Raw genomic sequence first — 26,080 nt, 5'->3', positions numbered from 1 at the left:
CACGCTGTATAAAAACTAACACCAGTGTATAACATCGTGGTGTGGCAGGTGAGAGCTGGGCAGACTGCCTATAGAGCAGGGTAACTGAGCACTTGGTACCCTGTGACACTGAACAATGGGAAGTTTCCTTTGCCCCACCAGAATCAGTCCTCTGACTTTGGAAAAGCAGAATTTGAAGTGTATTTTTAAAAATATTGTATTGTGTTAGGAGGGCCTGACAATCACGGGCTTTGGATTTCTGCTTACATATAGGAAGCAATTAATTTGATACCCTTGTATGGCTAAAGAATTGTAAGAAATTTTTCATTTACATTTTGCTATCCTTGTTGGTAAATAGGATTTGACTCTGAAGCATGGCTGGCGCACTGGTGCTATTATTCCAGAGTTACGATCAGAGATTAAAATCATGAACACAGAGAAATACATTCAAACCATGACCTGGCTACAAACCCTGACTGGATTACTGGAGCACATGCAGGTTTGTGTGCTTTTAAATAGGTTTTATTTAGCAGAGGGAATTCAGCCAATTCTTCAAGTTACAAGTCAGGTTACAAGTGTTTTCTGTCTGATTTTATGTCTTTTACATTTAAGCCTTTAAATCTGATTGTAGATGAACAAAAATTGCAAGAAGGATTGAATTTTATTCAGCTAGTTTCTTCACAGGTTCTAATGGGTCTCAAAATATACCGAACGGAAGTAAAAGCAACAAAATAATGTTGTGTTTTAAAGCTTACTTGGCAAAAACTCTTTCTTCAAGTCTGTTGGTAAAAGAATCTGTGTATGTACCATGGCATTCAGCTTGTGTTTGGTGGGTAGGGCATAACAGATTTCTGCATATTTCTTTTCTTTGATTATTGCATTTGATGCTTGCTCGCTTTCAAACTTTTTTTCCAGTGTGCAAAGACTCTCTCAAGCAGCACTTTTTTATAAATGGCATGTTCAGTTACTTAGTATCTATATTTTTTGTTCAGGTCCATAGAGATCCAGATTCTCAAATAGTTTTAGAAGAATGGAAAAAGGAAAGAAAAGAAATGAGGTAAGAAATGAACTTTCTTATATTTGGGTGTTCTTAATGATAACTTGAAAATTTTAATATCAACCTCTTCAGTAGGTTTCTGGTTTTGAATTTCCCAGTTTCTTTTCCCCAGCAACTGATATCCTCTGTTATAGTTACCGATAGGAAAGAAATGAGATGCATAGCTATCTTCTATCTACCTCTTCTGCAGTTTTTGTCTCTTTTTACAGACCCCGTGAACTTGCACACCAACTGCAGAGCTTTGTCATGGTTTTTCTCCCTCCTACCTCCACAATATGTACATTATGATCTTGGTCCCACACAAATAGCTTGATGTTACCCTGATACTGTTTTCACCCTGCACAGTCCTGATTTTGTAGTCTCAAATTCTTCTGTGTTTCTCTGTGCCTCTTCCATATTCAATTTGTACCCATTGCTAACAGCTCTATAGATCAACTTATGCTTAATTCAAAACCACATTTCTGAATTGAGGGAGCAGCACTTAAATTTCTCTTAAATGTTATAGGATCTAACATCAGATATTTTTTTTTTTTGTGGGGGAGGAGTTCACGTTTTTTTAAAGGATGCAAACAAACCCATTTCCCTCAAAAGAGAGGGAGAATGGTAATAGTTGGCTAAAGAGCATTGGTAGGAAAGCCTTTGGAACCAAAAAGCGTCCTGCCAGTCCTCTTTAGCTGGAAAAATGGTGACCGGGGTAGATGGGAGGGAATGCAAGAGCTCAAGAGTGAGATTTGTAGAAGCAGGAATGCAACTTCAAGGCAGAAGGAAAGGCTTTGTCTGGTTAAATGGGAAGAAAGGGGTCTTGTCTCCTTTTAAGGGATCTTTTCCTTCTTATGTGGGGAAGTAAGGCAGGGTGGTCTTCACCTGAGCTGAGAGTTGCTCAGGTAAGCCATCATCCTTACACACCAGAGTTGTATATAATTACTTTTCCTGCCCACTGGAGTGGTCTCATACCCTGATGAGCAACTCCTTCCTGCAAGATCACATCAGGACCAGGTTTTGTGTCCTGCTGTCAGCATGGGACTGAGACTGGAAAGGAATGTACTTCCCTTATTGCTAGATTGGGGAAGGTAAAAGAGACCCACCCTGCCCTGGTCAAAGTAGCTCCTGGTTGGGTAGGTTAGGGAATATGGTTCAATTTATTGCAGCTTAGCAGGTATCATTGCAGGTACTCATTCTACAGTGTATATAGTTTTTTTTAAGAAACTGGAGGTGGAAGTGCATTTTGGAGAAGGAACCCATTAAAGAAGCTGGGGAGCAGGGTTATGGCTTCCAACAGCTGGTACAATGAAGAGACTTCTAACAGCTGGTACGGTGTTTCTCCAAACTCTCAACTGTCGTACGGGGGGAGTCAGTGAGGTCACAAACAGGCTACAACTCAGTGATGGGTGGGACAAGAGAGCAAGGAACAATTACTTCTGTTGGTCATTGCTAGATAACTCCCAGCTGATGACTCTGGCTTCCTTTCTTTTTCTTTCTCCCATATCCTGGAAAAATGGGAATTATTAAGAACTTGACAAGGACAAAAGCCTTTTCTCCAGCCCCCCAAAAATCAGAAATCTGACACACTTAAGATTTTGTGTAATGCCAGTGAGGTCAGTGGCAATTTTGATGTTTGTTTCCGTAGAAGCAAGATCAAGTTTTTAGGATAGATTCTTAATATTATTAATAAATAAGTAACAGAATGTCAGGGAAACTTTTTGAAGTGAGTTTAAGTGGCTTGCACGTGGTGGCAACGGCCACCACTCGCTACCCTGTGCTGCCACCATTCTGCATATGGCTGCTGGAGGTTTTCAGTTACTGGACTTCTTATATAACTGGCAATCCCTTTACCCTTGGGATGCTGGGTAACAGAGATTTTACTGTACTTCTATATTATGTTACCAGTTCTGATAATTTCAGATGCCACTGAATTAGTAGTAGCTGGTAAAAGGTGCTTATTTTTTTTCCTTTCTCCTTTTTCTTAATTTTTCCTCTTGTGACAGGGAAACTACTAAGAACTTCTTCAATTCACAGTTTGGGAGCTTATTCAGAACCGACCAGAATCCAACCTATTTTCTACGGCGGTTGTCTCGATTTGCTGATATTTACATGGCATCACTCAGTTGTCTCTTGAACTATGATCCCAACTACACATTTTATCCAAGGAGGACTCCTTTGCAGCATGAGCTTCCTACCTGGTCAGATCAACTGTGTACTGGTACATTCAGAATACCTTTCCTACAAGAGATGCTTCAGATCAAATGAGTGCTGGGCTTGTTCATCAGTGTCATTAGTCCTTCCCACCAATGAGTGCATCTACCCAACTCATTTTATCAGAATGTAGATGCCCTTCTGTAAAGCATCTAGTGAAGTAATTCTCAACAAGGGTGCTGCAGCACTTTAGGGTGCAATGAGACCCTTTTAAGGTGCCATCGAATATTAGCACTCTTAGGTGTGCAAACCCCTACATATGATTCGCAAGATAAAACCAGGGATTTTAAATAGGAACCCACAATTTCATCAACATTTTGATTTATTGTGGTCTTTCTGAGTTATTTGCAACAGAAGAGTTGTTCTATCATTGTGAAAGCTAAGAGCTGGCATTTTCCAAGGGGTGCCTTCAGTCTAAAAGCATTGAGAAACACTCATCTTGCACATCCATGTTGCCTCTCTTGAACTGGTCTACATTAACAGACCAAGAATTTATGCATTATTGTCCTCTTCTCTTCTCTGTGTGTAACTGCTCTTAAAGGTGGATTTTGTTACATTTGCACATGGAGGGGAACATTGACCTTCAAGAATGTTAGCTGGAAAAACAGATTTTTTTTCCCCATAGCAAAACTCCTCTCTGCATCCTTCTGGTTTACAGAGACAAAAAGGTTTATTTCCTTTTGACACTGGAGCTCCAGCTGGTGACTCTGATTATATTCTGACACGATGGAAAATGTTGAAGTTCATTTTTTAATTCGGAGCACTATTGTCTGGTTGACTGTGAGGTGGGAGGGTCAGGTATAGTGTAGTATTAGTAACTTCCCTTGCCATATTTCAAAATATAATGGCTTTTAATCATGTCCTACAGAGAGCAGGCCTATGCTTCAGTCACAACAATGATTGCATTGCAGTGCATTGTAGTGACTGCACCTGAGCTAGCTTTGAATTAGCTAGTACAGGAACCAGTAGGAATGTAGACTCCATAGCATAGAGCTCAGCACAGGCCTTAGGCTGTGGTAAGTTCTGGGGTAGGTGTTCAACCCTGCACTGAGTTGTGCAGTGCTGCACCTAAACACCTTTGAGCTAGTTTGTTCAGAAGTAGCTCAGGTGTTTCTATAAAATACTGCAGTTACAATAGGGATTGCAGTCATGGACATACTCTGAGATTCATAGCTAAGAGGCTGCTTTTTCTCCCTGTGTGCATTTATGTTAGCATAGCATCATACTTTGTTCCACCCATGACAAAAAAAATGTAAGCTTTGTCCATGTACAAGTGTGACTAATAATACTTTTTAACTTTTGTGGTCAGCTTAATGCACCTTGAATTAACATAATTTTCAGAAAGTGCTGGACCACCTGCCCTCTGGTATGTGGAATTATGCATCTTTTGAAAACTGGGAACCATAGTTCTTCACAAAAGACGGCATTTGAACACTAAATCAGCATGCAGCTTTTTTCCATTGTTGACTGATGTCTTATAATGTTTTATATGTATTTATGAAAATGGTTTTATGTAAACTTTGACATTTCAAAAGATGTACATGACTGGCCAAAGAACTTTAAAAAGTAAGACAAGGAAAACTGAAAAGCAAATATCCAATTAATTTTTTGGTTAAAACTGTCAACTGTCAAAGTTGAGGTGAGAGACTAATTGGATGGAGTGAAATAACTGTGACTGTATGGACAAGCAAGAATATTTATTTAAAGTACTGATGTCCTATGTTAATAGATGAGCAGGAACTTCACACTGTACAGTTCTTGATGTTTCAAAGACTGAACTGAAGTTTACCTGTATTTCGCACAAAGGAAGCATCTTATGACACGTTTCCTGAAACAGGCACTTTATTAAACCACTAGAGAAGTGTTTTCTATATAGGGTCTTTTCCTGTTCTGTGACCAAAAGAGAGCTTTCTCTCATCAGTGCTTCCCTACCCAACCATTTTAGGACCTCCATAGTTTGATTCAATTTCATAGTTTCATAGTTGGTAGGGTTGGAAGGGACCTGAGCAGATCATCAAGTCTGACCCCCTGCCAAAATTCAACCATTTTAAAAATATAGTTTATCTGTTAAAGTTTCTAAATTTTAAGTAGTATCTGAAAATGTAACTAGCAAACTGTATACAGCAAGAATTATTCTTCATTTCCTTTTAGGGCATAATTTGCTTCCAACCATGATCATCAGGTAAATGAAATTTTGCTGACCAAAAGTTGGTTTTTCTTCTTTTTTCCCTTTCCTTCCTCCTCCTCTCCCCTGTCCCCTACCTCTCCCAGTCTTTTCCACTCATTAATATTTGTGTGCCTGGAATGTTTTTCACATGCAATATTTTTCAAATTCTAAAAAGCATGTTTGCAAAGTGAAGGATGTATTTTAAAACTGCTTGTATAATTCCAAATGTCCTGGATGCTTGAAGTAAATCTGTTGCTGACCTGGAGGTTGGTTATGATGTTCTTGTTCACAGTTTTCTTGAGCTTGTTTTCCAAGCCTGAAGAACAACACCCTAAGTGTTCGTTCTCTCTCTCTCTCTCTCTCTCTCACCTTGAAATGCATGAGTTTTAATTTGATGGGGAGGAGGATGAATCTCCATTGATCCTTAGTTTAGCTTTACCAGGTGTGTTTTTGCCGAGATTATACAAGATCTCTTTAAGAGAAATCTATTTTGTATGCTGAAATCTGTGGGTGGCAGAATCCCCAACTTAGTTTTCAGGACTTTATTGTCATAATGCTAAGCTAGAACAGAAACTTTGATTGTACTGTACATAGCATCTTTCATACTCCAGGGATCTCAAAACACTTTTCCAATGATTGTATTCTAGAGTATAACTAATTAATGAAGCAATGAAGGCACTATGCTTTTTCCATCTGACTGAATGGTGAATGTCATATTTAAAAATTGTGCATTGTCACAACTTTTTGGTGCTTATGCTCTTGATGTTGACACTTAATGTTTAGTCTCTTTAAATTTGGTTTAAAAGTCAGTCCTGATATACTAGTCATGTGTTAAACGAGAACAATTAAATAGATATTGCGTGGGAAGGTTTTGTTAGTAAATCTGTACTGTGCATTGTTTCAAGTCTAATTTCATAATTCAGTAAAATATTATTGTTCATAGCTATTGAGAGCTGTGAGAACAGTTAAGTTTAAATTTTTAGCATATTGCATAATTTCTTTAATATATACTACACACAAGTTTTAGTGATGGGGGATTCATATTTTTCAGCAAACAGTAAAATATGAGTTTGACAAGTTTATTAAGTATTCACATTTATATTTTCAGTGCTAGAATACTTTTCTTATTTAGGCATAACTTTAAAAATGTTTAGTTTTTCTAACTGCCTCAGCTCTTTAACTATGTAGTTCTGCTTTCTGTGTTAATTACTTCTTTAACACTTTCATTGCTGACTTCACGCAGATTTTACAGCATGTTTAAAGGACAGTGTCCCTTTTAATTTTTTAAGCTTATTTCAGGTGAACATCAAAATGAGGTGAATTGTTTATATCTAGTCTAAATTGGTAATCCAGAAAATTTAATCTTCTGATCTAGAGGAAAAATAAAGTTTGGTTAGTAAAACTGTATAAGAGTGTAACCATTATGATAAACTATTTAATTTTGCCACAATAAAAAAGTTCATGTGTTTTATCTTTTTTTGTTCCTGTAAGAGTCTTCAATTTTATTTGTCCAGTAAGGACAATATGGATGGGAAACTGGCAAGTTTATTAACTGTGTAAGTGGGATTTCTTATTCTTTAATGGTGGTAGTTGGAAAAGGAAAGAGAGGGAATGACAAAAAGAATGTTAATTTCCAGCTTCGTCCTTCAGTCACTGATGCTTTTAAACTTAGGATGTCAATACTTACGCTTGATCTGCTGCATCAAAAAGCGCTGGGCCGATGTGGCTTTTGTAACATATGAGGTTTATTTGTATAACCTGCATCTTGGGATATTTTCATAAAGGAAAACTTTGCTATAAAAATGAGTCATTGTAGAAGATAATACCAGTATATGTGTTGTCAGAATTAACATTTGATATCAATGGCCAACAGGGAGGCTATCTTTGATATAGTGTACCTAAAAAAGGTGGCAGCTATTGTCCATGTAACACTTTTATGTGAAATGTAGGGTACTTGTATCAACTTAATCTATATGAACAATGCAGAGGATGACTTTTACTCTTTACAAACCTCTTAAGATGAATGTGAAAGGCAGAACAGATGGTGAACAATTTTTTTTTCTAATAAGTAATCATACATGGTCTACATTTCCTATTAGTTCTGATATGATGAGTATTTCCTCCCCTTTCCAAAGATGACAAATTCTGAATAATGTGAAACCAGGCATATACCATATTTGCATCTTCATTTACTTCAGTTTGTATAAGGAAGAACAGTAATGACAAAAGCGAACAATTTTAAAAATGAATGTCTTAATGCTATTAAGTGTTTTTGGCTTAAGCTCCGTGTTTACCACATCTAGATTCAACCCCAAGACAAAACGGAGCTATAGTGGTGAACGAATAGCAGGCATATACCAATTAAGGTCAATGGCCAGAATGCCTGTGTGTTTTGAAAAGGTAATATCTGTTATACAAGGGCATGAGTTGTGAAATAGTTGCCAGCTGGGCTTTGGGAAACAGTCATCTTGGGCTGTTCTCTGGCAAATGCTATGTCCTTAAAGTTTGATATGTTTGAGGGAGAAGAATGGGATCTGCTTAACTCTGGTCGGTCAATTCCGATCTTTATATTTTTGCATTTTGACATATGAAGTTTGACTTATATATTGGTATAATCCAACTCACTATCTCATAACGCCCTGAGCTACAGTTTAAACTAAAGGAAAGAGACAGAGTGACAGAAAAGGAACATTAGTTTCTGCTTTCTTTGTTCAGTCACTTTCCCTTTTAAAAACTTAGGCTCTCGATATTCACACTTGCTTCAGTCCCAAAACAAAATGAAGGCGTAAAGGCAAATGAACAATTCAAGTTTTAAACTTAAATTGTTGGTGTGATTGATTGATTATTTTAAATGTACTTTGATCATTTTGGAGATGATTCACAGTAAATGTTGGGTTGTGTTGGTTGTTTTTTTAAAACCCCATAGACAAGCATTTCACAATCTAATTCTGTAAGTTCAGTCTTCAAAACTGATCTTGAGGACCACTCGTCACAAGCTGCTGTTCATCAGAATCCTGTAAAATATAAATTTTTAAATTCAGTTTTTGACTCAGTATTGTCCAATATATGCTTTATCTGACAGTGAGTTGCTGTATGTGTATACTTTGCACGTGCACCAGGAAAACTAAAACCTAGACCAAAACTTAAACTTCACTTCAAATTCTTGACTAGATATCCTGCCAAGATGCTTTATCTTGCATCCAGAAAGGAATTTATGCCCTTTATGCTCATGATAAAACAATAGGCAAAGGAAAATTGTCCTCAACTCTGCATTCCGTTGAAGTCAACAAAGGCGTCAATGGGATTTAAGTTTGTGCTTGTATGCTCTGAACTGAGCAATAAGGATTCACACCACTTACCTTTTGGTTGTCTTAACTCTCTTCCCTGCAAGTCTTTTAGGGTGCATATATAGTGCCCCCCATTCCTGTTTACCAGAGCCAACCCAAGCAGGGGACAGGGCCCAGGGCAAATCAGCCCATGTTGGGTCCCACCCCCTGCTGCAGGGGGCCAGGGGATAGTGAGCAGCTGAATGTGAAGCTGGCAGTGGTGGTGTGGAGTTGCCACAGCCACTCCACCCAGCTCTGCAGGGCCCCCCAAAGCGTGGGGCCCAGGACAGTTGCCCCAATTTGCACACCCCTAGGGATGACCCTTTCCGTTACAAACATTGTCCATGGTTGTCGCATCACATTTATCAGAAATACTTTGTACAAAAGCTGTATGCATGTCTCATAAGAAAAATGTTGAGTGAAAATTCCTGTTTGTAACATGGTTTCTAGGAGAGGTAAAGAGTTTGGTCTTAAAATTAGGTGTATTCTACATATTTTTCATCTTTTGTTACCACTGTAGCAAGAGGGAATGATGTTCCACATAGACAAATCACTACCAGCCACCAGTATTTTAACTGGAGTCCCTCTGCAGAGCAAGATTTGGTCTAGTAGCCTGCAGTTCTGGTACTAGTATTCACAGTGTTATTTTTGGGGCAGCACAGTTAGCAGTAGGTAACTATGTAAGAAGCGTGGACATACTTTCCCAGTTCTAAACTAATGTATTTTTGGTATAATTATCTACTCTTTCTGTGATCTTAAGCTAGCTACTACAGTTGGAAACCACACTGAATACTTACAGAAAATGGATCATAGGTAGGTTCCGGTGGAGCAGTCACAGTAGAACTTTCATATGAGGGATTTGTAATGTTTGAAGGCTGTGAATTGTCCAGTGCTGTTGCATCAATGTCATCTATAGACTGCAGAAAACCATATACATCTAATTAGATTCCATCATTCTGTTATCAAATGAAGCATTCAGAGTTTCACTCCTGGCTGTGCTTCATGCGACTAAATAATTTATATTGCTATGTCTGGAGTCAGTATGAGCTAGTGCGCCAGGTGTAGAATTGAGACCTGAGTTCTAGTTTGGGCTTTGTTGTATGATTATTGGGCAAGTGGTCTTGTTCTGGACTTCCTCTCTTCCCCCACTGTCTGCCTGCAGATGCTTGTTAGCACAGGAACAGTGTCTAGCAAATGGAGCTCCACTCCAGTCTTGGATACTACCCTATATGAAATATGTTTCCCTTTATTTAATATTGGCATTTCTAAAAGAGTTAACATGTTCTGTATACAGGGTTAGAAGGGAGAGGAGCTCGTGACTATCTCCAGGAAGATTTTTTTCTAATGAACTAACTGATGCTTTCACCTTGTGTTTTTACAAGGTGTCAGAATGACTGCCTGTACACTCTTTCAACCACTCTTACCCCATTTTGGGTAACCTGCACGGAACACCCCTATTGTTGCTGGTTTGTTTCCCCTGACGGAAATGTGCAGGAAGGGTTTTAGTTGACTCTTACAATTTTTCCTCTAAGAATGTTTCAGAAGCATAGCAAATGCTTTAATGTTTAAAAAACTCTAGCCTTTTTTTTTTTTCTATCGAAGGGTAGTTCAAATAAACGCTGTGGACAAGTTCAGAGGAATGTCTTTTAACAGCAAAATATATGGGGATAAGAGAACAGGTTCTAGTAAGAAACCGTAATTAGACTTTCAAATGAACTCTCTCTCTGTAGCACCTTAGGATGCTGACAGAAGTGACACTTGTACGATCAGCCCCCTGCATGGCTGTAGAGTGCTTTCTATGATGTGACGTGTGCTCTAAAGTAGAGCGCCTTGGAGAACTTCTGTTCCCTAGGTCAGTTTCTCAGCAGGATCGGGGCTGGCTGATGCAACCCATCCCTGTCCTTGGTGTTGTCTGCAGGAAGGGAGGAGGGAGGAGCTATGAGCTCAGGTTTGCCTGACCTGAGCTAGATGGGGGGTGGGTGGATTGGATCCCTCCCAGCCCCCTCCTCATCCCCCTCCAGCTCAGGTATGGCAAATCCCAGCTCACCCACCACTATACCCCATCCCTTCCTGCAAACGGCACCAGAGCTGGGGGGCTAGGGGAGAGAGTCTGCAGGCAGCCAACTCCTCCCCTATATTGGCTCCCTCCCCTGCCTCTGTCCCCCTCTTCCCCCAGCCCAACAGATAAACATCTGTTGAGTCAGCGTTGTTGGGGGTGTGGTGGGGAAATCACTCTAACTCATGGCACTTTATGTGGAGCACCAGGAATTAGAGTGGGGACCTGTATGCTTGTCAGTGCCCTTAGTGTCTGTGTCATGGCTGTTAGAGAATACAAGTTTTAGGCAAGTCTGTTGCGCCTTATGGAGTCTTTCTGGAATGACCAGATCCCCAGCAAATGCAGATTTATTCTGGGTCAGACAAGTGGGCATGCTGTTTCCCCACAGCGCATGTGGCCTGGTTTTCAAGAGGTCATTACTCACCTCTTTCATGTTTAGTGTCTAGCAGCTGGGGGGAGCAGCCTTGTTAGCCTAGAAAGCAGAGACTGCATATTTCTTGACCTGTCTTTTTTTGGGAAGCAGTACTGAGAGTCTCCTTGTGCAGGTCACAGATTTGTACAGGCAAGGCTGTTTATTACAGTTCCCCTGAGAGTTTTTGCATCTCTGTTTAGGAGCAGATTAAAATTCACAAAAGCAAAGCTAATCAAACATCCCTCTTCTGGGGACCTTGAAGTGCATAGGTATATTTTTTAAAAGGATTACTGGAGACAGATGTCAGTGGATAGAAATCATATATTCAGGCATAGCTGTTCACAATGTGGGTATGAGATACTGATCCCTGCTCACAGTCAACTCCAACCCTCTTTCCTGTCTCCTACCTTGAAATGCTGGAAGCCACTGGTTCTGTTCTTGAATCTGAAGTAAGTGTACCCAATAAATACCAGGATTCCAATAAGCAGGATGGTGGCAAAGAAGATTCCTGTTCCAGATGCAGCATGTAGAGAATGCTAGTTAGAGAGAGACAGAGATGGTGAATTGTGGAAGCTCTGCTGAGCGTTGTTCAAAAGCAGAGTCGTGTAGAAAAACGTTGTTTTGGTAAAGAATTCCAGGGCTGCAGAGGAGGCAGTGACACTATTCAGGCCCTGACTTGCTTTTCTAGTTGAACTTCCAGCTTCATGGTAACCAGGACTCGTGGTTCTTTTATTAGACCAAGAACTTTTACAATCTTTTCTCTGATGCCCGAAGAAGGGTGTTTGTGCCCAAAAGCTTGCAATTAAAGAATAGATTTTTGGAAAAAAAATGGTCTAATAAAAGATATCACCTCTACCACAACTTCTGATTGCTTTTTCTTTAGACCAATATGGCTACACCCTGGATACCCAACAGCTTCATAGTAGGCATTTATCTGTCTTGCACGACTATAGATTTATGCTGAGCGAGACATTGCCTCACTGAAGGGAATCCTTGCTTGAAAATAAAGTGAAGCTGGAGTGACCTCTCCAGCGCACAAAAGCCTGCCCACCCACCAATGTCCCCCTCTCAGCCTTGCTGGCTTCATAAACACTGCCCTGAAAAAAATCTCCTGATTGTGATTAAAAAAAAAAAAGGTCCCTTTTTACCCTACTTTAACTAGATCAATGGTACATGGAGCACCATCCACTCTACTCATGAATATTTGCGTTCTGTGAAGAAATTACTGACAATTCTATAAATGGCCTTTTAGGTTGATATGTTTAATGGTGTTTAAGAGTTAGGTACCCAGAATGCACTCAAATTCCAATGAGAAGTGGATGGCTAATTTCCTGAGGTTGCTTTGAAAATTCCTGCCAAAGTAGAGGTGATCTAGACAAACTGCTGACCATCCTTTGTTCTTGTTGGCCCAGGTGGAAGTGGGGAGGGTTTGATTCTGATGCTTCCCTAGTAAGTGTTTAGCTTTATGGCCTAGTTAAAAAAAAAAACAACCGAAAAACAAACAAACAAATGATTAAACTTGCTCTGGGACAACCCCCCCCCCCCAGTTATTGGTGCTAAGTCATCTGGAAATTTATTCTTAGTCATACAACTTTTAAATAACACAGCTAGACTTTTTAAAGATATTGACAATATGTTAGTGCCAGTCTAGCTAGTGAAATGGGGTGACACACAACATGACATACTGCTACAATGCACCTGCTATAAATTTCCTATAAACTTGACTTTTTTAATCCTGTTTTTCCCCTCTCCCATGCCATTTTGCATTTCCAGAGATGGCAGGCTAGAAGGGATTTTTGCAAACCAAGTTTAGTTATAGGGAATGGGCCTGGGGGGTGGTAGTGAAGAAGGAAAAAAAACAACAAAAAGGTTGACTGTTAAGTATCAATACACCTGTACCCCCGGCCTCCCACAATGACAGAGCCAGAGTTCTGTAGCATCAGTGGATATGTTTCAGTTTGCTGGGTGAACAGCAGAAATGGGGGAAAAAATACTTTGGGTGGCGGTGCTTGTGGTTTGGACATGACAGCCAATTTTTTCTTTTAGAAGTCCTTACAAAACAGTCCAGATCTCCCCTCTTTTTGTGAGCAGGCACACACCACTCCTACACCAATTCTACCTTGAAGTCACAAGTAGCTCAATTACAGATGGGAGCATGAGGTTTCATTTGCCTGTGATCTGGTCTTAGCAACCATCAATAGGTGCCCTCAGAACTCCTTATAGTAACTACTAAGAGGGGTTAGGGACATTCAGGGAACACAGAAACCAACTGAGATAGTAGCAAGCTGATTACTTTCTCTAAAGGGAGATTTGGGACTGGTGCACTGTGAATGTGAATGAGACCTTTCCAATGTACAAAAGAAAGAGACGAGGTAGGACCCTTTGAAATTTGCTGGGAATGAAAATAGATTATCCCTACTATTTAACTTAAGCTGTTTAACTGAATTGGGTAGAAATGATAATACAGATCAGTAGATCTAAGCGCCTTACAAAGGAAAGTGTTTTGTAACAAAATACCAAGCTGCTCGCTGTAATACTCCAATCCCTTTTTCAAAGGAGGTCCTCTCTTAGGAAAAAACCCTACCATCAGCCAGTTTTACCACAGGTGGGGGGGAATGTAACTTTCTAGAGCACAGTTAGTTTGTATTTGGGATTCTGTGCAGTGGAATGGTACAATCTTAGGCTACATGGTGATTCAGCATAAGTGTGGTGTCAGGGCAGTGTAACCTTTTACCAAAATACTAGTATAACTCCTGGTATGGATGCACTGGTATCGGTATAAAATTGCTTTGTGGTGTTAAGCTTTATTCCCTTGTTTGTATAGGAATAAAATACACTGGTAAAATATGTCTAGAATGGTATGATTGCATCTGAACTGTGGGGGGAATAGAGGTGTTCCACGTAACCTATCTTAGAGTGGTGTAACTCATCCTCTCCCCCTCCGCTCTATTAGTTAAGGTAAAGTAATGCATCTTTTATAGAAGTCCTTTGTCTGTAACACTCCAACCAAAACAGCTCAAAGTGTCAGATCTGCCTACACCAAGATGAGGGCCCAAGAGCATCAATGAACCTTGCACTACACTTGTTTTCTTTGCTCTGAACATGATTACTTGATAACTACAGTAGTGTCGGAATTGGAATTTCCACTTAATGTTATTTTTCTGAAATATTTTGATGATGATGATCTCAGATTTAAAATGCATGAAAAGTTGATGCAAATTGTTCCATGGGACAGAAACTTTAGTCTGTCCAAACTAGAACTTTCAAGAATTGCCAGAGCAACCTGAACTCCCAACAGGCTGAACACCAGGTGGCCTTCCTCTGGGTGCATAGACATGTACTAACTTTCTGACAGTTAAGCTGGCTTAACTTTTTTAAAGCTGATTTAACTGTCAGAATATAAACATATGTGCAGCAGAGTTGGTATAAATGCAGCCCGAGATAATACACCTCTGAGGTATCTTATCTTGGGCCACATTAGGTAAGTCAGCTTAGTTTACAAGATGGCTGCCACTATGTCAAGGAGCTGTATATGTGTATGCTATGATATGGCTTAACTTAATTTGGTTTAGTTAAGTCTCCTTATTTTAGGCCAGCTTAGTATGTGTGTGTATATACCCTCCTTGCACACCAAATCTAGAGGGATGGTCAGCTTGGACTACTGAGGGAGCTAGGGAGCCAGCCCACCCACTGACCCACCTGACTGGAAACCAACCTGCCTGCTTCTTGTCAAAAGTCCTGATGGGAACAAGGGCTTCTAATACACATCATTACAACAAGCTGGAGCCGACCTGATTCAGTGAGTCTGCTGGAGTGTGGTAATTGCCGTGCTCCAGCTGACTCCAGCATCATGTGTAAAGCTGATTAGAGCTTTAGTTAAAGCACCCCTGCCACCTTTTTTCAGCATGGGAGATGCTGATACGTGTGATGCTGTAGGCGCTTTAATTAGTGTGGCTCTCAGAGCTGTGCTTATTGAAGAGCCCCCTCCCTCCCCACCTCCCAGAGCACATCTATAAAGGCCCAATGCGTTCTTGTTCTGCAATGCTTCAGTTTCTAGAACTGGCATTTTTGAAGAGCTCCAGTGGTAAACTTGTCCTCAGGGTTTAAACCTTTTAAAGCTTTCAACTTCTTTCAAAGGAAAATTTGTAACCAAAAAGAGGGAAAAAACCCCAAAGGAGCAATTACCAGATTTTAAGGTGCTAGAGGTAGATCTTGTGAACAAATTATTCATAATTTTCAGCAATGAACTCCAGAAAGAAGTTTAGAAAAGAAAAGAAGGGGGGGAAAAACAACTTACAGGTACTGGAGGAGCCTTTAAAGGTGCTGAAATGACATGGATTATCCCATTGGAAGCAATTATATCCCACTCAGTAATAGCTCTTCCATCCACAAAACTGGTCTCCTAGCCAAGAAGAAAACAAAAGGAACAGAGGCACTTTTTAAAATAAAACTTATTTCTCTCAGGTTTTTCAGAGACTGGAGAGAGGGCAGCTTCTTGTGTGACCATACAGCTGCTGAAAGCAAACACCTGGCCTGGTTACAGGATGCCATTGCCCAGGATCACTCCAGTTTTCCAGGGCTTTTCTACAACAGAATTTACTGGCAGGAGCGGGGCTGTGGTCTCACAAGCCAGCAGGTTGACTTCAGTCACTATTTGCCTGTATCACATTTTTATGCCTGGCTCAATAGTAAAGTTAGTTGTTTATCAACAGAACAAGTGCAATAACCAGAGCAACAGGGAATCTTCCTCCATGCCATCCTGCCAGCGTACCTCAACATTAAGCTGGAGGGATCACATAGCCCTCTGTGTCCTATAACTTTGCTGTCTGTGCTGAAGCTACACCTCAGGCTGGGGATGCTCTGAAGTGGGTGTCTAGCCAATTCAAGGGTGTAGGTTGTAGCTGTGTTGGTCTAAGGACATAGGCAGACAATTCATTTAAGACAGATCTTAAATAGGCATTGCATGATAGCTTTTCAGCAATCTGGAAACAGAATGGGAGGAGTAACAGGAGATTAATCCATCAAGCCTGTTATCACCCCCAGAACTTTTAAATCTACCTGACAAATGCGTGGAGCCCCGGATTCCCATGCAACAATGCTGAGCTTCTTCCAAGTCCCTTTATTCTGGTTTGTATGGCACAAAGAGGATGGATCTTTCTGGCTGGTGATTCTCTCTGTGTGGTTAGATAGCATATGTCCAGCTTCCTATATCTGTGGGGTCTAGGTTTACCAGGGGAGCTTGGAAGCAGTTGTGACAACCTACAGCTGGTGGTGTTGTAGGTATACTGGCTTTGCCAGGTGCAGGAAGATGCAAACAACTTTTTGCCCCACACAACATGTTCTGGGCATGGTTGTAGACTGAAGCCGAGGCCTTTAACCATTTTCCTACTTTCTTTATATACTGAGTTTTGCACCCCAGCAAACTCCTTTCAGATAGCAATCACTGTGGATGATCTTGCACTTAAGTAGGTGACAGCTTTTCTGGCATTACAACACAGCAAAGAATGATTCATGTATGTACTGGCAAAAAAGAATTGACCAGAGCATCTGTGGCTTACTACGAGAGAGAGGACATGCCCAGCAAAGCTCTGAAATGAAGGCTTTTCTGGCAGCCTAGGGGCCCAGCTGCTTCCTGAGAAATGTTGGTTTCTATAGCCTAAGAAGGTGGGGATGCTAGTCCTTGCATGTCCTCCAAATTACCTTCAGCTTTCTTCACAGTGAACATGTATGCAGCTGTGTGCCAGCAGCAGCAGGATTGGATGAACACCTTTTTCAGTTTTACCTATGCAGCTATAACACTACCACTGAAGCATGTTTCTACTAGAGCTAGGAAACCTCTTCCTGTAATCCCTTATTTCAAAAACTGTCATTTTTTTTTCTATCCCTTTTAGTGCTCACTTTAAAAGCCTTCAAAAAGCATCATGAGACTGTTCTGTAATGTTACTGAAAAACAAGCTGGCTATAGAAAGGCAATTGTTTAGCTGACTGGAGTTAGACATTTCATTTAATTTATCTTCCACTCTCATGGGTGCTGCTGTAAGTAGGGACACGGAAGAACTATGGAGACCACTTGTTTAATTCGGCTGGTTAGAAAGATTGTCATTCATCCCCCAACCACCTTTGAAGTGATGTAGTGGTGCATGTTGGAGTAGACATATTGCAGACAGGGGCGCACTCTAGTGTTAGGAACACATTCATTCATCCCCATGTGAAGTCTCGAGTGTTTTCTACAGAAATCAAGGAGAAAAGAAAATAGATTTTCCTGGTGGATTTTAAACAAGGAAGTAAAATTCTTCTGACCACAGGGCCTGGGAATTTTCTCTCTCTGATTTGCTGAGGGAGAGAGATGGAGAAGCTGATTTTGTAAAAGGGATTATTTTCTAGGTCAAATATCAGTCAAGGGAAAAAAGTGGCAGTGGAAAGAACTACAATTTTAATACATGATACGTATTAGTACTGTGCTGAGACAATGGTTGTGTCATGACTGTATATGTAATTGTGCAATAGGCCATACTGGATTAAAAAAATCCTCATGTTGTGTACTGTAATTGTCAGTGTCAAATGAAGAGAAGGGAGAGGGTTGGGGACAGGGAAGGGGATGAGAGCAATTTGTTCCACCCCTGCCCTATTCATTTATATCTAATCATTTGTCTTCCTTGAGAAGCCCACATCAGGTTGGCTTATTTCTCTGGTCAAAGAAAGTCAGATACACATTCCTTGGAAGCTTGAGCTAATCAAAAAGTGAACACTTCTTATTAGAGTGTGTGCTTTCAAATACCTCTTCAATTAAAAAAAACAACAAAAAAAGAGTAGTTTTCACTGAAATAAAATTAACGCAAACCATTATTTTGTGGCAAAATGCTATTTTCAGTCGGTATTTTTTAAATTAAACTTTTTGAGCAGCTGAATGGTAATCTTCCAGTCCCCTTCAGCCACCATGCTGGTGTCTCCAGTTAATTTGCCAGTCTGAGTTGAAAGTTGGATCCTAACCAGCATCCCACCATTAGATGCTTCTAGCTCAATAGCCAACCAACTTTTTTCCCTGCATTGCTTCAAGTTGTCTCCTTGTCAGAATCCTGTCTCTAAATCCTGGATTACCTATTCTGGAAATCCTGGTTTCCTGGGGACTATAAGACACGAAACTTGAATTAACTGCCTGAACAATTAAGACCAGTCCCTTGCTACTGTAGGCACAGCAGAAGATGGAGAAAAGATTCATGTGTAAAACATACCTGTTTAATTGTAGGGAGCTGAAAATCCTGGCTGAGGCTGCGGGTAATTAAAAGTTTTTTCCCTATCCGGGTTTGAAGAGTAGTTCCATTAGCCAGATCTTCGTAAAACACTGTGCTAGCATTGGACAAATGATATTCAATGTCTCGTCCAGAAAGTGTCTAAAGAGGAGGGGTAAAGTAGGGGAACGTTAATGCATCCAATTAGCCTACCTGATTTTACCACTAGGGGAAATTCCTATGGTATATTTTTGAATTTGTCATCCCAGCTGCAGCATTCATACTACCTGACTAGGCATCTTTAGGGAAATCCCCAAACTAATATGGGATCATGTTTCTCTTACTCCCATAGTACTTCAAACAGTGGCTGGACATGAGGCTTTAATTCTTTGCCCAGTCATCTACAGGAGTGAGGAGCTGCATTGACACTCAAATCACAGCCCAAACAAACAAACAGGGACATATGTCCATGTTAACCAAAAAAAAAGGGAGCACATTTTGGGTCAGTTTCAGGAAATGTGCCAGTTTCAGCTTAGCTAGTTCATCACTATGGGATAACCTGTGTCTTAGGATGAAATCTTGGCCTTATAAATGGCCAGGATATTGCCCTTAAATTTTAAAGCAAAATTTGAGATGGAGACTATCATACCAGGCAGAAAAGCAGCCTCCTTTCAACGGTGTTAGTATGGGGTACTTGCTACAAATCTGCAAAAAATGTTCCTAACAACTCTCTCAACAGATGCAATTGCAGATAAGAGAGAGCTGACCTCACCTTGGAAGGATTTATCTACGTGATAACAAAAAAATGCTCAATGGAAGAAGTGTCTTGCAACGTGTTTCAATGTAGCATACTTTGTTCATTCATCATTAGGTAATGGAAAGATAGCAAAGAAACACATTGACCTTGTTCAGTAGTAGCATGAGCACCAAAATCTTTAGGTTTGTCACTTTACATTCACTAATTTTTATTTTAATTTAAATTTTAACATACTTTTGAAACTCATAAATACTTAAAATGGCCTTTTAATGTCAGAAAAGAAAAGGAAAAAATAGACCTTCACCTCATTTTCTCTTAGCCCATTATTGTTCGGCACGAAGAGAGTGGCTTGGATTGACAAGTCTGAGAGGTATTTCAGGAACTCTTTCCCTTTCCTGGAGCTGTTAGAATAAGCCAGAACTTCCTGGGAAGAAACAAAGTTTATTTTTAATGAAGGACAGTCTAGATTCTGGTGGAGTTACTGTGATACGAGCTAACTACATACTGCATAAAATAAAATAAAAAATTAATTATTTTCACACAAGCAATTTTGATGTGACAAAGTTACTAAGTGAAAAGCTTTATTTAAAAACACTTTTAGCCCCTGCTGCTATAAGTACTTAAGCTTACAATACTTATAATATTTAAGTCCTTACCTAATTTGAAGGACCTAAGTAGGCCTATTGCAGTCAATGAGACCATTAAATGAGCAGAGTTGCCTGCCTGCCTAAGCAGGACGCTAAGTTTTAATGCTTTCTCTTCTACTTATAACAATATGACAAAATTCACATTAGACACTCTACCTGCTGTGCCACTTTAAGAATCTGCTCTCTGTTGGAAATTTAGTTAATTATACTTTTTAATTGGATGTCATGAGGAATGTGTTTTTTAACTTGATTTTACAAAGTCTCAGCCAGACCAAAGACACTTTTTTTTTTTTTATAAATCGCACTTTAAATTGCCTTTATTTAGATCATTCCGTCCTGCTTTCCTGTTGTATCTTTGTTACTCCTATTTATATTTTCATACAGTAAGAAAAGAGAGAGAGTCACATACCACACACACATTATCTTGTGTGTGCATGTGTGTGTGCGCATGCATGCCCATACAGGGAAGGGGTACATTCAGAGACAACCATAGGTGGGTGTGGGGCCTGGGGCAAATCAGCCTGTGTGAGGCCCCTTTAACAGTGCGAGGGGCAGGGCTGTGGCCACCCTGCTCTGTTCTCCCTCCCGCCCTCCATTTCCGCGGGGCTCCCCAACGCGTGGGGCCCAAGATTATCACCCCAATTGCCCCCCCCGACAAAGGACAGCCCTAGGTACATTTAGATGCATGCCTATACAGTTGGGTATTTGTTACTGTACATCTGCTCTGTTTTGTGTGTCACAAAACACTGCATTTCTAATCCGTACCGACACAAAGTTTGTGAAAGTGGGGAAGGACATCAAGACTTGAAGCAGGTTTCCACTGCACATGAAGCCATCTCCCACGTAGCCAGGCTTACATGTGCAGTTCACTTCTGTAAAATACAGATACAAATTTGTTAGAGTGCAAGGTAAGAATGACAGTTTTGATCCAGGAGGCTGTTTGAAATCATTCTGTGCAAGAGAAATAATTTTCTAGATTTAAAAAATTTTGCCTAGCTCAAAAAGAGAGAACCTCCTGCACCTACTATGCTGTGATCTCTCAAACTTAGAGTTGCTGGAAATAATTATGTTGCTATCTTTTGACTCAACAGACTTAGACACAGGGGCTTTACTACCTTTGACTCTGTAGCAGAAGACATCCCAGGTTTCACTCAGGTTGACTCGAGGCCCATAGTCAATTATTCCAACAACTCCTGATCCACAGTTTGGGGAAGAGAAGGCAGTTGGGTAACCTACTCTTCCAGTGTCTAACCAGCCAGCAGAGCAGAGGTGGTATCTTGCCTGTAACCAACACACAAACAATATTACTGTAAATCACAGAAGAAAGATATTTTTGACCCATCTAGTGTGCTGTATATGAAACAAGCACTTGCCTCTATGTAGGGCCATTATAACATCTGTATATTACCTATATATTGCTCCTATTTGAGGGCATAGGCATTTTGATGGCTCTTTGCCCAAAACTGAATTGTATTTCAGCTGCTCTTTTTTTTCTTTACAGAAATGGCCTGTAGACAACCCCCTCCTATGCTTACCTCTGTTTTGTGGGGTTGCTGCAGCTGTGTGAAGCCCTCCTAAAGTCTATGGAGTTTCATGAAGTCACAGGGAGGGTCTTTTCTACATAGAGCTCAGAGCAGGATCGGAGTAATAGGGTACGTCTACACATGCAATTAATGCAAAGCAACAGACCCTGGAGTTTCTTGCTTGTGGGCACACTGTTTGAACGTATGCCCAGGAGCAATAAACTCCAGAGTTTATTTTTGTTTGCACATGCGCCCCAGATCACAGCACGTTGAACTGGGTTGGAGATGCCCTGCCAGCAGAGGACCCTGAGGGTCAGCCTGCTATCTGGAGGCTTGTTCTCCAGCTCAATGTGCTGTGGAAGGGTTGGCTGGGGTACGAGGGTGCTTCAGTGTGGAGTTAGCTGGAAGGCAGTTGGCTTATTCCCTAGCCGGCTAGGACAACATCTACATGCCTACTGCTGTGGAGTTTTTTACTTTGCAGCAGGATAGTACTTATATTTACAAGTATGATCCTGCTGCGGAATAAATTAGTTTACTCCAGTCTAATAGGGGTGCACATGTAGATGACAAGATGTTTACTACAAGCTGATTAGTTCAGTGTGCAGTAAGTGTCTTATGTAGACACTCCTATAGAGAAGTTAGCCACAATTGGATACCTTTGTGTGTAAAAAGCCAACCAATCAGACGTGACTACAGGAATTAGCTTTTTTTTTAATCAGTGGTGAAGAAGAGCTGACAGACCTAGTTAAATTTTAGAAATAAATATTTACTGAAACAAGCTAGTGCTACTGCTGCTTTTGCTGTCACAGAAGAAATATCTATATCATGGATAAGACTGACATGCAGAGTTCAAAGCTGGATCTGAAACTTCACAACCTTCAGAGTTATTTGAACCTCGAGTTCTGTTGAGGCCCCAGAAGAAGGTTGATGTTCTGAACATGGCCCAGGTTTCCATCTTGCTGTTATCTTTTTTTCCCATCTAAATAAGGGGCTTCTTCACTACATTTTGAACTCCAAATGGACAGTATCTTCCTGGCTTATTCCTATATGACATGCTATTTAAAATCTATTTGTTCAGAAATCCAAGGTGAAATTCCTATTTTGTTGAAGTCAATTGCAAAACTCCTTCTCACTCCACTCTTCTGTAACCTAGAACATGCTTAATGAAAATCATGATGAAATGGCTACCCTAGGTCTACAGCAGCCAGGAAATCTTGGACAGCCTTGAGGGGAAAAAAAAGCATATACATAATGTCGTAAGGGATGATTGTTTAAAAATGTCCATGATGGGAATTTGTAATAAAAAACATGAGCTTTACAATTTTTTTTTCAGAATAAGGAGAATCAGGCATAAAGTTAGCATAGTTGAGACATTTTCTTGCCAGTATTTCCAGTTCTCAAACCATCATTTAATATTGACGAATAAGAACTCTAATGTCTTGTGATTTCTCTTGTCTGGCTATGTTTCTATGGCAAGGAATGAAGGTAAGAAACCCCTGCACAGATCTTGAAACTTGGTGGGCTTTGTGGCCTCAGTAAGAGCTACCACCCCTGCAGTTTTGACCCCCTTGTGTTATAACACATGGACATGACAGGAGTTTTGCTTTCAACAATTTGGGGTAGAGTTGCCCCAAAACCCCTATACTGATCTTCTTGAAACTTGGCAGGTTTTGTGGCCTCAGTAAGAGCTACCAGCCCTGCAGTTTTCACCCCGCTATGTTGTAACGCCTAGATGTGACATGAGTTTTGCTTTCAAGAATTTGGGGTGCGGTTCCCCCCCCCCAAACCCCTATACTAATCTTTTTAAAACTTGGCAGGATGCATGCTCTCTGCAGAGTCTACCACCCCTGAACATTTCATCCAAATCGGACAAAAAACAACAAAGTTATAGACATTTTATTGTTTCCCCATTATACCCTATGGCAAGATCTCTGAGGTGGCTCTGAAACTTCGGTAGCTCCAAACCACTTCGGGAAGCTGAATGAGGCAGTGCTTCGACCTGAATGTGCTGCTTCAGATCTTGAAGCGGCCGAAGCTTCTCCAGATCGGAAGCTCTGTCCGAAGCCTCACACAGCCCTACTCTGTAGCAATGATATCCACTGCTAGTTTGTCAGGGCTTCAGTTCCTATATGTAAGACCCCATCCTGTTTTCAGAAGTGTGCATATAGTCCTCATTTGAAGTCAGTGAGAACTCTATGCCTGTGCTGAAGAATAAAATTTGGCCCATAGTGCACAGACAGAAGTTATATTTGTTGTGCAACTGGCCCCCTAAAAGTGCTCTACAGCCATGCCATGACACACATGCATGGCTGCAGAGTGCTTTAAAAGTGATTGGTCATGTGACAAATTAACCCTCATAAAATGTGGGATCAGATGAAGGCACTCCACTTCAGAGCACTTTGGGGAACTTCTCTTCCCTAGGGTCAATCTGCACACTCAGGACTGGGCCCCCGGTGCTGTCCGTAGGAAGGGAAGGTGGAGAGAGAAAGGGGAGTGAGCTGTGGGTTGGGGTTTGCTTGGCCTGAGCTAAAAGTGGGGTGGGTGGACTGGACTCCCTCCATGTGTCACTTCCCTTCACAGCCCCCTCTCAAGCTCAGGCTGGGCAAACCCCACCCCACAGCATGCTCCTCCCCCGCCCCTTCCCCTCTGTTCCTGCAGATAGCACTGGAGCTGGGAATGGGTGGGGGACAGGGGAGAGAGGCTGTAGGCAGGCTCCTTGGGTTCAGTCAGCTCCAAAGTGGAACTTGAACCCCCTCCAGCCCCAACAGGTGAACATCTGCAGGTCGGGGGGTGCTCTAACTCATGGCACTTTATGCAAAGTACCATGAGTTAGAGTGGGGGCCTGTACATCTGTCAGCACCCATGGTATTCAGTGTATGACCTCTGGGACATTCAACTTTCAAATAGTTAAGTCTCACTGATTCTTTTCATCCCTCAGTAGCTATTAAATATAATATATATTGTGTCCACTGCTAGTTCAGCACTGTGTCACCTTCTGAGCATATGACAGCTGGTTATATGTAGCTATTGTTGCTGATTCATTGGCGCAGGCCTCTTTTGCTTTTTTATAAGTCAGTTTGTACTGCCCTTGAGGAGACTGGAAATGGAAAACTCCAACGGTGGCATCTGCAAGTAAAGGAAAAAAAATCTTACTCCAGGGCAAGTGAAAGCTAAGCTGGAACAATTCTGAGTTAAATTGCCCCAGTTTACCTTTCACTTACTGTGGGGTAATTGCTAATACAGGAACAGTCACTGCATATCAGCTGCTTTGAAGTAAGTCTTCACCTCCTATTACCTCCCTGAATTTGATAGTTTGTCCATACTCTATCTTGGTATAAACTGAAACTCTTCTTTTACAGTGTGAACAATCTTGAAGGCACTTTCTTGAAATATAGCTAGTATGTAACAATTCCTTCCACCTGTTGCTTCCACCTTCACTAAGCATATAAGGACATGTTTAATCACTTGATTACATTCTATTATTCAAAAGTGACTTGCTAAATAGGCAAGGGTAGCCATACAGAAACTAGTGCCCTTAATGAGACACCAAAAGGAAGGAGGGGTTCACCTTGATGGATCTATGCCTGGGATATTAATACTAACCCTGGTAGTGAAGATCACCACAGATGGCATTGGCATGGCACTGCCCATTATCTTGCAAACAACGATCAACTGGTAGTTGCATCACAGTACAGTCCAGCCCATCACCAACATAGTTATTTTTACATTCACATTTCCGTTTATCCTAATAGAAGAGAGAATAAAAAATCCAAACAGAATATTTTACAAATGCAGAAGTGGCAACACAATACTGAGTAAAAACTACTACAAATTATCATTCAAGAAACTGCTTCAGTGCACAAATACGTTCATCTTTATTAAGCAGACCACTTAACCATATACTTGCTGGTTGGCTATATTAAGAATACAAGCATGACTTAAGAGTGTGCTTTGAACACTTGCACATGATTTAATAAAGAGGCATGATAATCGCTTAGAATTAAATTAGAGGATTACATACAGAACCATAAAAGGAATTTATTAAACTACTGATTGAAACAAACTGGGAAATGAAACCACTCTTGGAAGATTTGCAATCTCTTCCAGGACACTCATATTTCTCAATAAGCCAAGGGGTCACATGTAGGATGGAAATACTCAAAAAAGAAGGAACCTGAAGATATATATGGAGGATACTCGTGTTGTGGGATTCATTCCCTTAGGGCAGGAATGTTAAACATACAGCCCATGGGCCGGATCTGGTCTGCATAGCCTCTTTAACTGGCTTGCCAGGCTACTGGGGGGAGGCTGGCCCTCCACAGAATTGGGGGCCCTTTGCCTTCATTGGGTATGGCCATCAGCGGTGACCTTGACCATTGCTCCCGGACTCGCTCACCCCAACCTACTGCCACTGCCACACCTCGTGTTGCAGACCCTTCATTGCCACTGAATCCCTGTTGCTTCTGTCGCCGCAGTGGCCACTGTAGCAGACCTTGTGACCCATGGCTGAGTTCCAGATTAATTTGACCTTGCTTTCTGGTAAAGAACTCACCTCAGTTCCCTGTTTGTGTATTTTTGTTAATAATATATATATAATTTGTATTAATCTCAGAGAACCTAAAATTATGTGGAAAGTAGGTTGGGATGGAAATAAGTGATGTATCTGAAAGTGAGAGTTATTGGAGAGGTATGGGGTTGGATCCAGCTCCTGCTGAAGTCAATGGAAAGACTCCT

General features: G+C 40.9%; 2 protein-coding genes across 4 annotated transcripts in view; one reads left to right on the top strand and one right to left on the bottom strand.

Moving 5' to 3' along the window:
* NT5DC3 (5'-nucleotidase domain containing 3) overlaps window positions 1-4,480 on the top strand; it is a 29,236-nt gene extending 24,756 nt beyond the window's left edge. Inside the window, exons 12-14 of the mRNA XM_019544761.1 lie at window positions 338-478; window positions 972-1,036; window positions 3,022-4,480. Of these exons, the coding sequence (XP_019400306.1) occupies window positions 338-478; window positions 972-1,036; window positions 3,022-3,283 (468 nt within the window). The 3' untranslated portion in view covers window positions 3,284-4,480. The remainder of the gene's footprint in view (window positions 1-337; window positions 479-971; window positions 1,037-3,021) is intronic.
* Window positions 4,481-5,269: 789 nt separating this feature from the next.
* Window positions 5,270-26,080, bottom strand: part of STAB2 (stabilin 2) — a 138,566-nt gene continuing 117,755 nt past the window's right edge. For 2 of the 3 annotated variants that reach the window (XM_019544757.1, XM_019544759.1), the window contains 10 exons: window positions 24,950-25,091; window positions 24,339-24,472; window positions 20,939-21,104; window positions 20,589-20,695; window positions 19,481-19,600; window positions 18,423-18,581; window positions 15,488-15,592; window positions 11,598-11,726; window positions 9,520-9,639; window positions 7,566-8,410 (listed from right to left, as the gene is read on the bottom strand). In XM_019544757.1, coding sequence (XP_019400302.1) covers window positions 8,360-8,410; window positions 9,520-9,639; window positions 11,598-11,726; window positions 15,488-15,592; window positions 18,423-18,581; window positions 19,481-19,600; window positions 20,589-20,695; window positions 20,939-21,104; window positions 24,339-24,472; window positions 24,950-25,091 — 1,233 coding nt within the window. In that variant the 3' untranslated portion in view covers window positions 7,566-8,359. Of the gene's footprint in view, window positions 5,457-7,565; window positions 8,411-9,519; window positions 9,640-10,305; window positions 10,316-11,597; window positions 11,727-15,487; window positions 15,593-18,422; window positions 18,582-19,480; window positions 19,601-20,588; window positions 20,696-20,938; window positions 21,105-24,338; window positions 24,473-24,949; window positions 25,092-26,080 lie in introns of those variants that run through there. The other variant, XM_019544760.1, reaches the window with a different exon arrangement.

This window comes from Crocodylus porosus, unplaced genomic scaffold (assembly GCF_001723895.1).
Source record: "Crocodylus porosus isolate Cpor-Errol unplaced genomic scaffold, CroPor_comp1, whole genome shotgun sequence".
NCBI classification, from domain to species: domain Eukaryota; kingdom Metazoa; phylum Chordata; order Crocodylia; family Crocodylidae; genus Crocodylus; species Crocodylus porosus.
The sequence above is the reverse complement of the archived record's forward strand: the minus strand, read 5'-3'. Positions and strand labels throughout refer to the sequence as shown.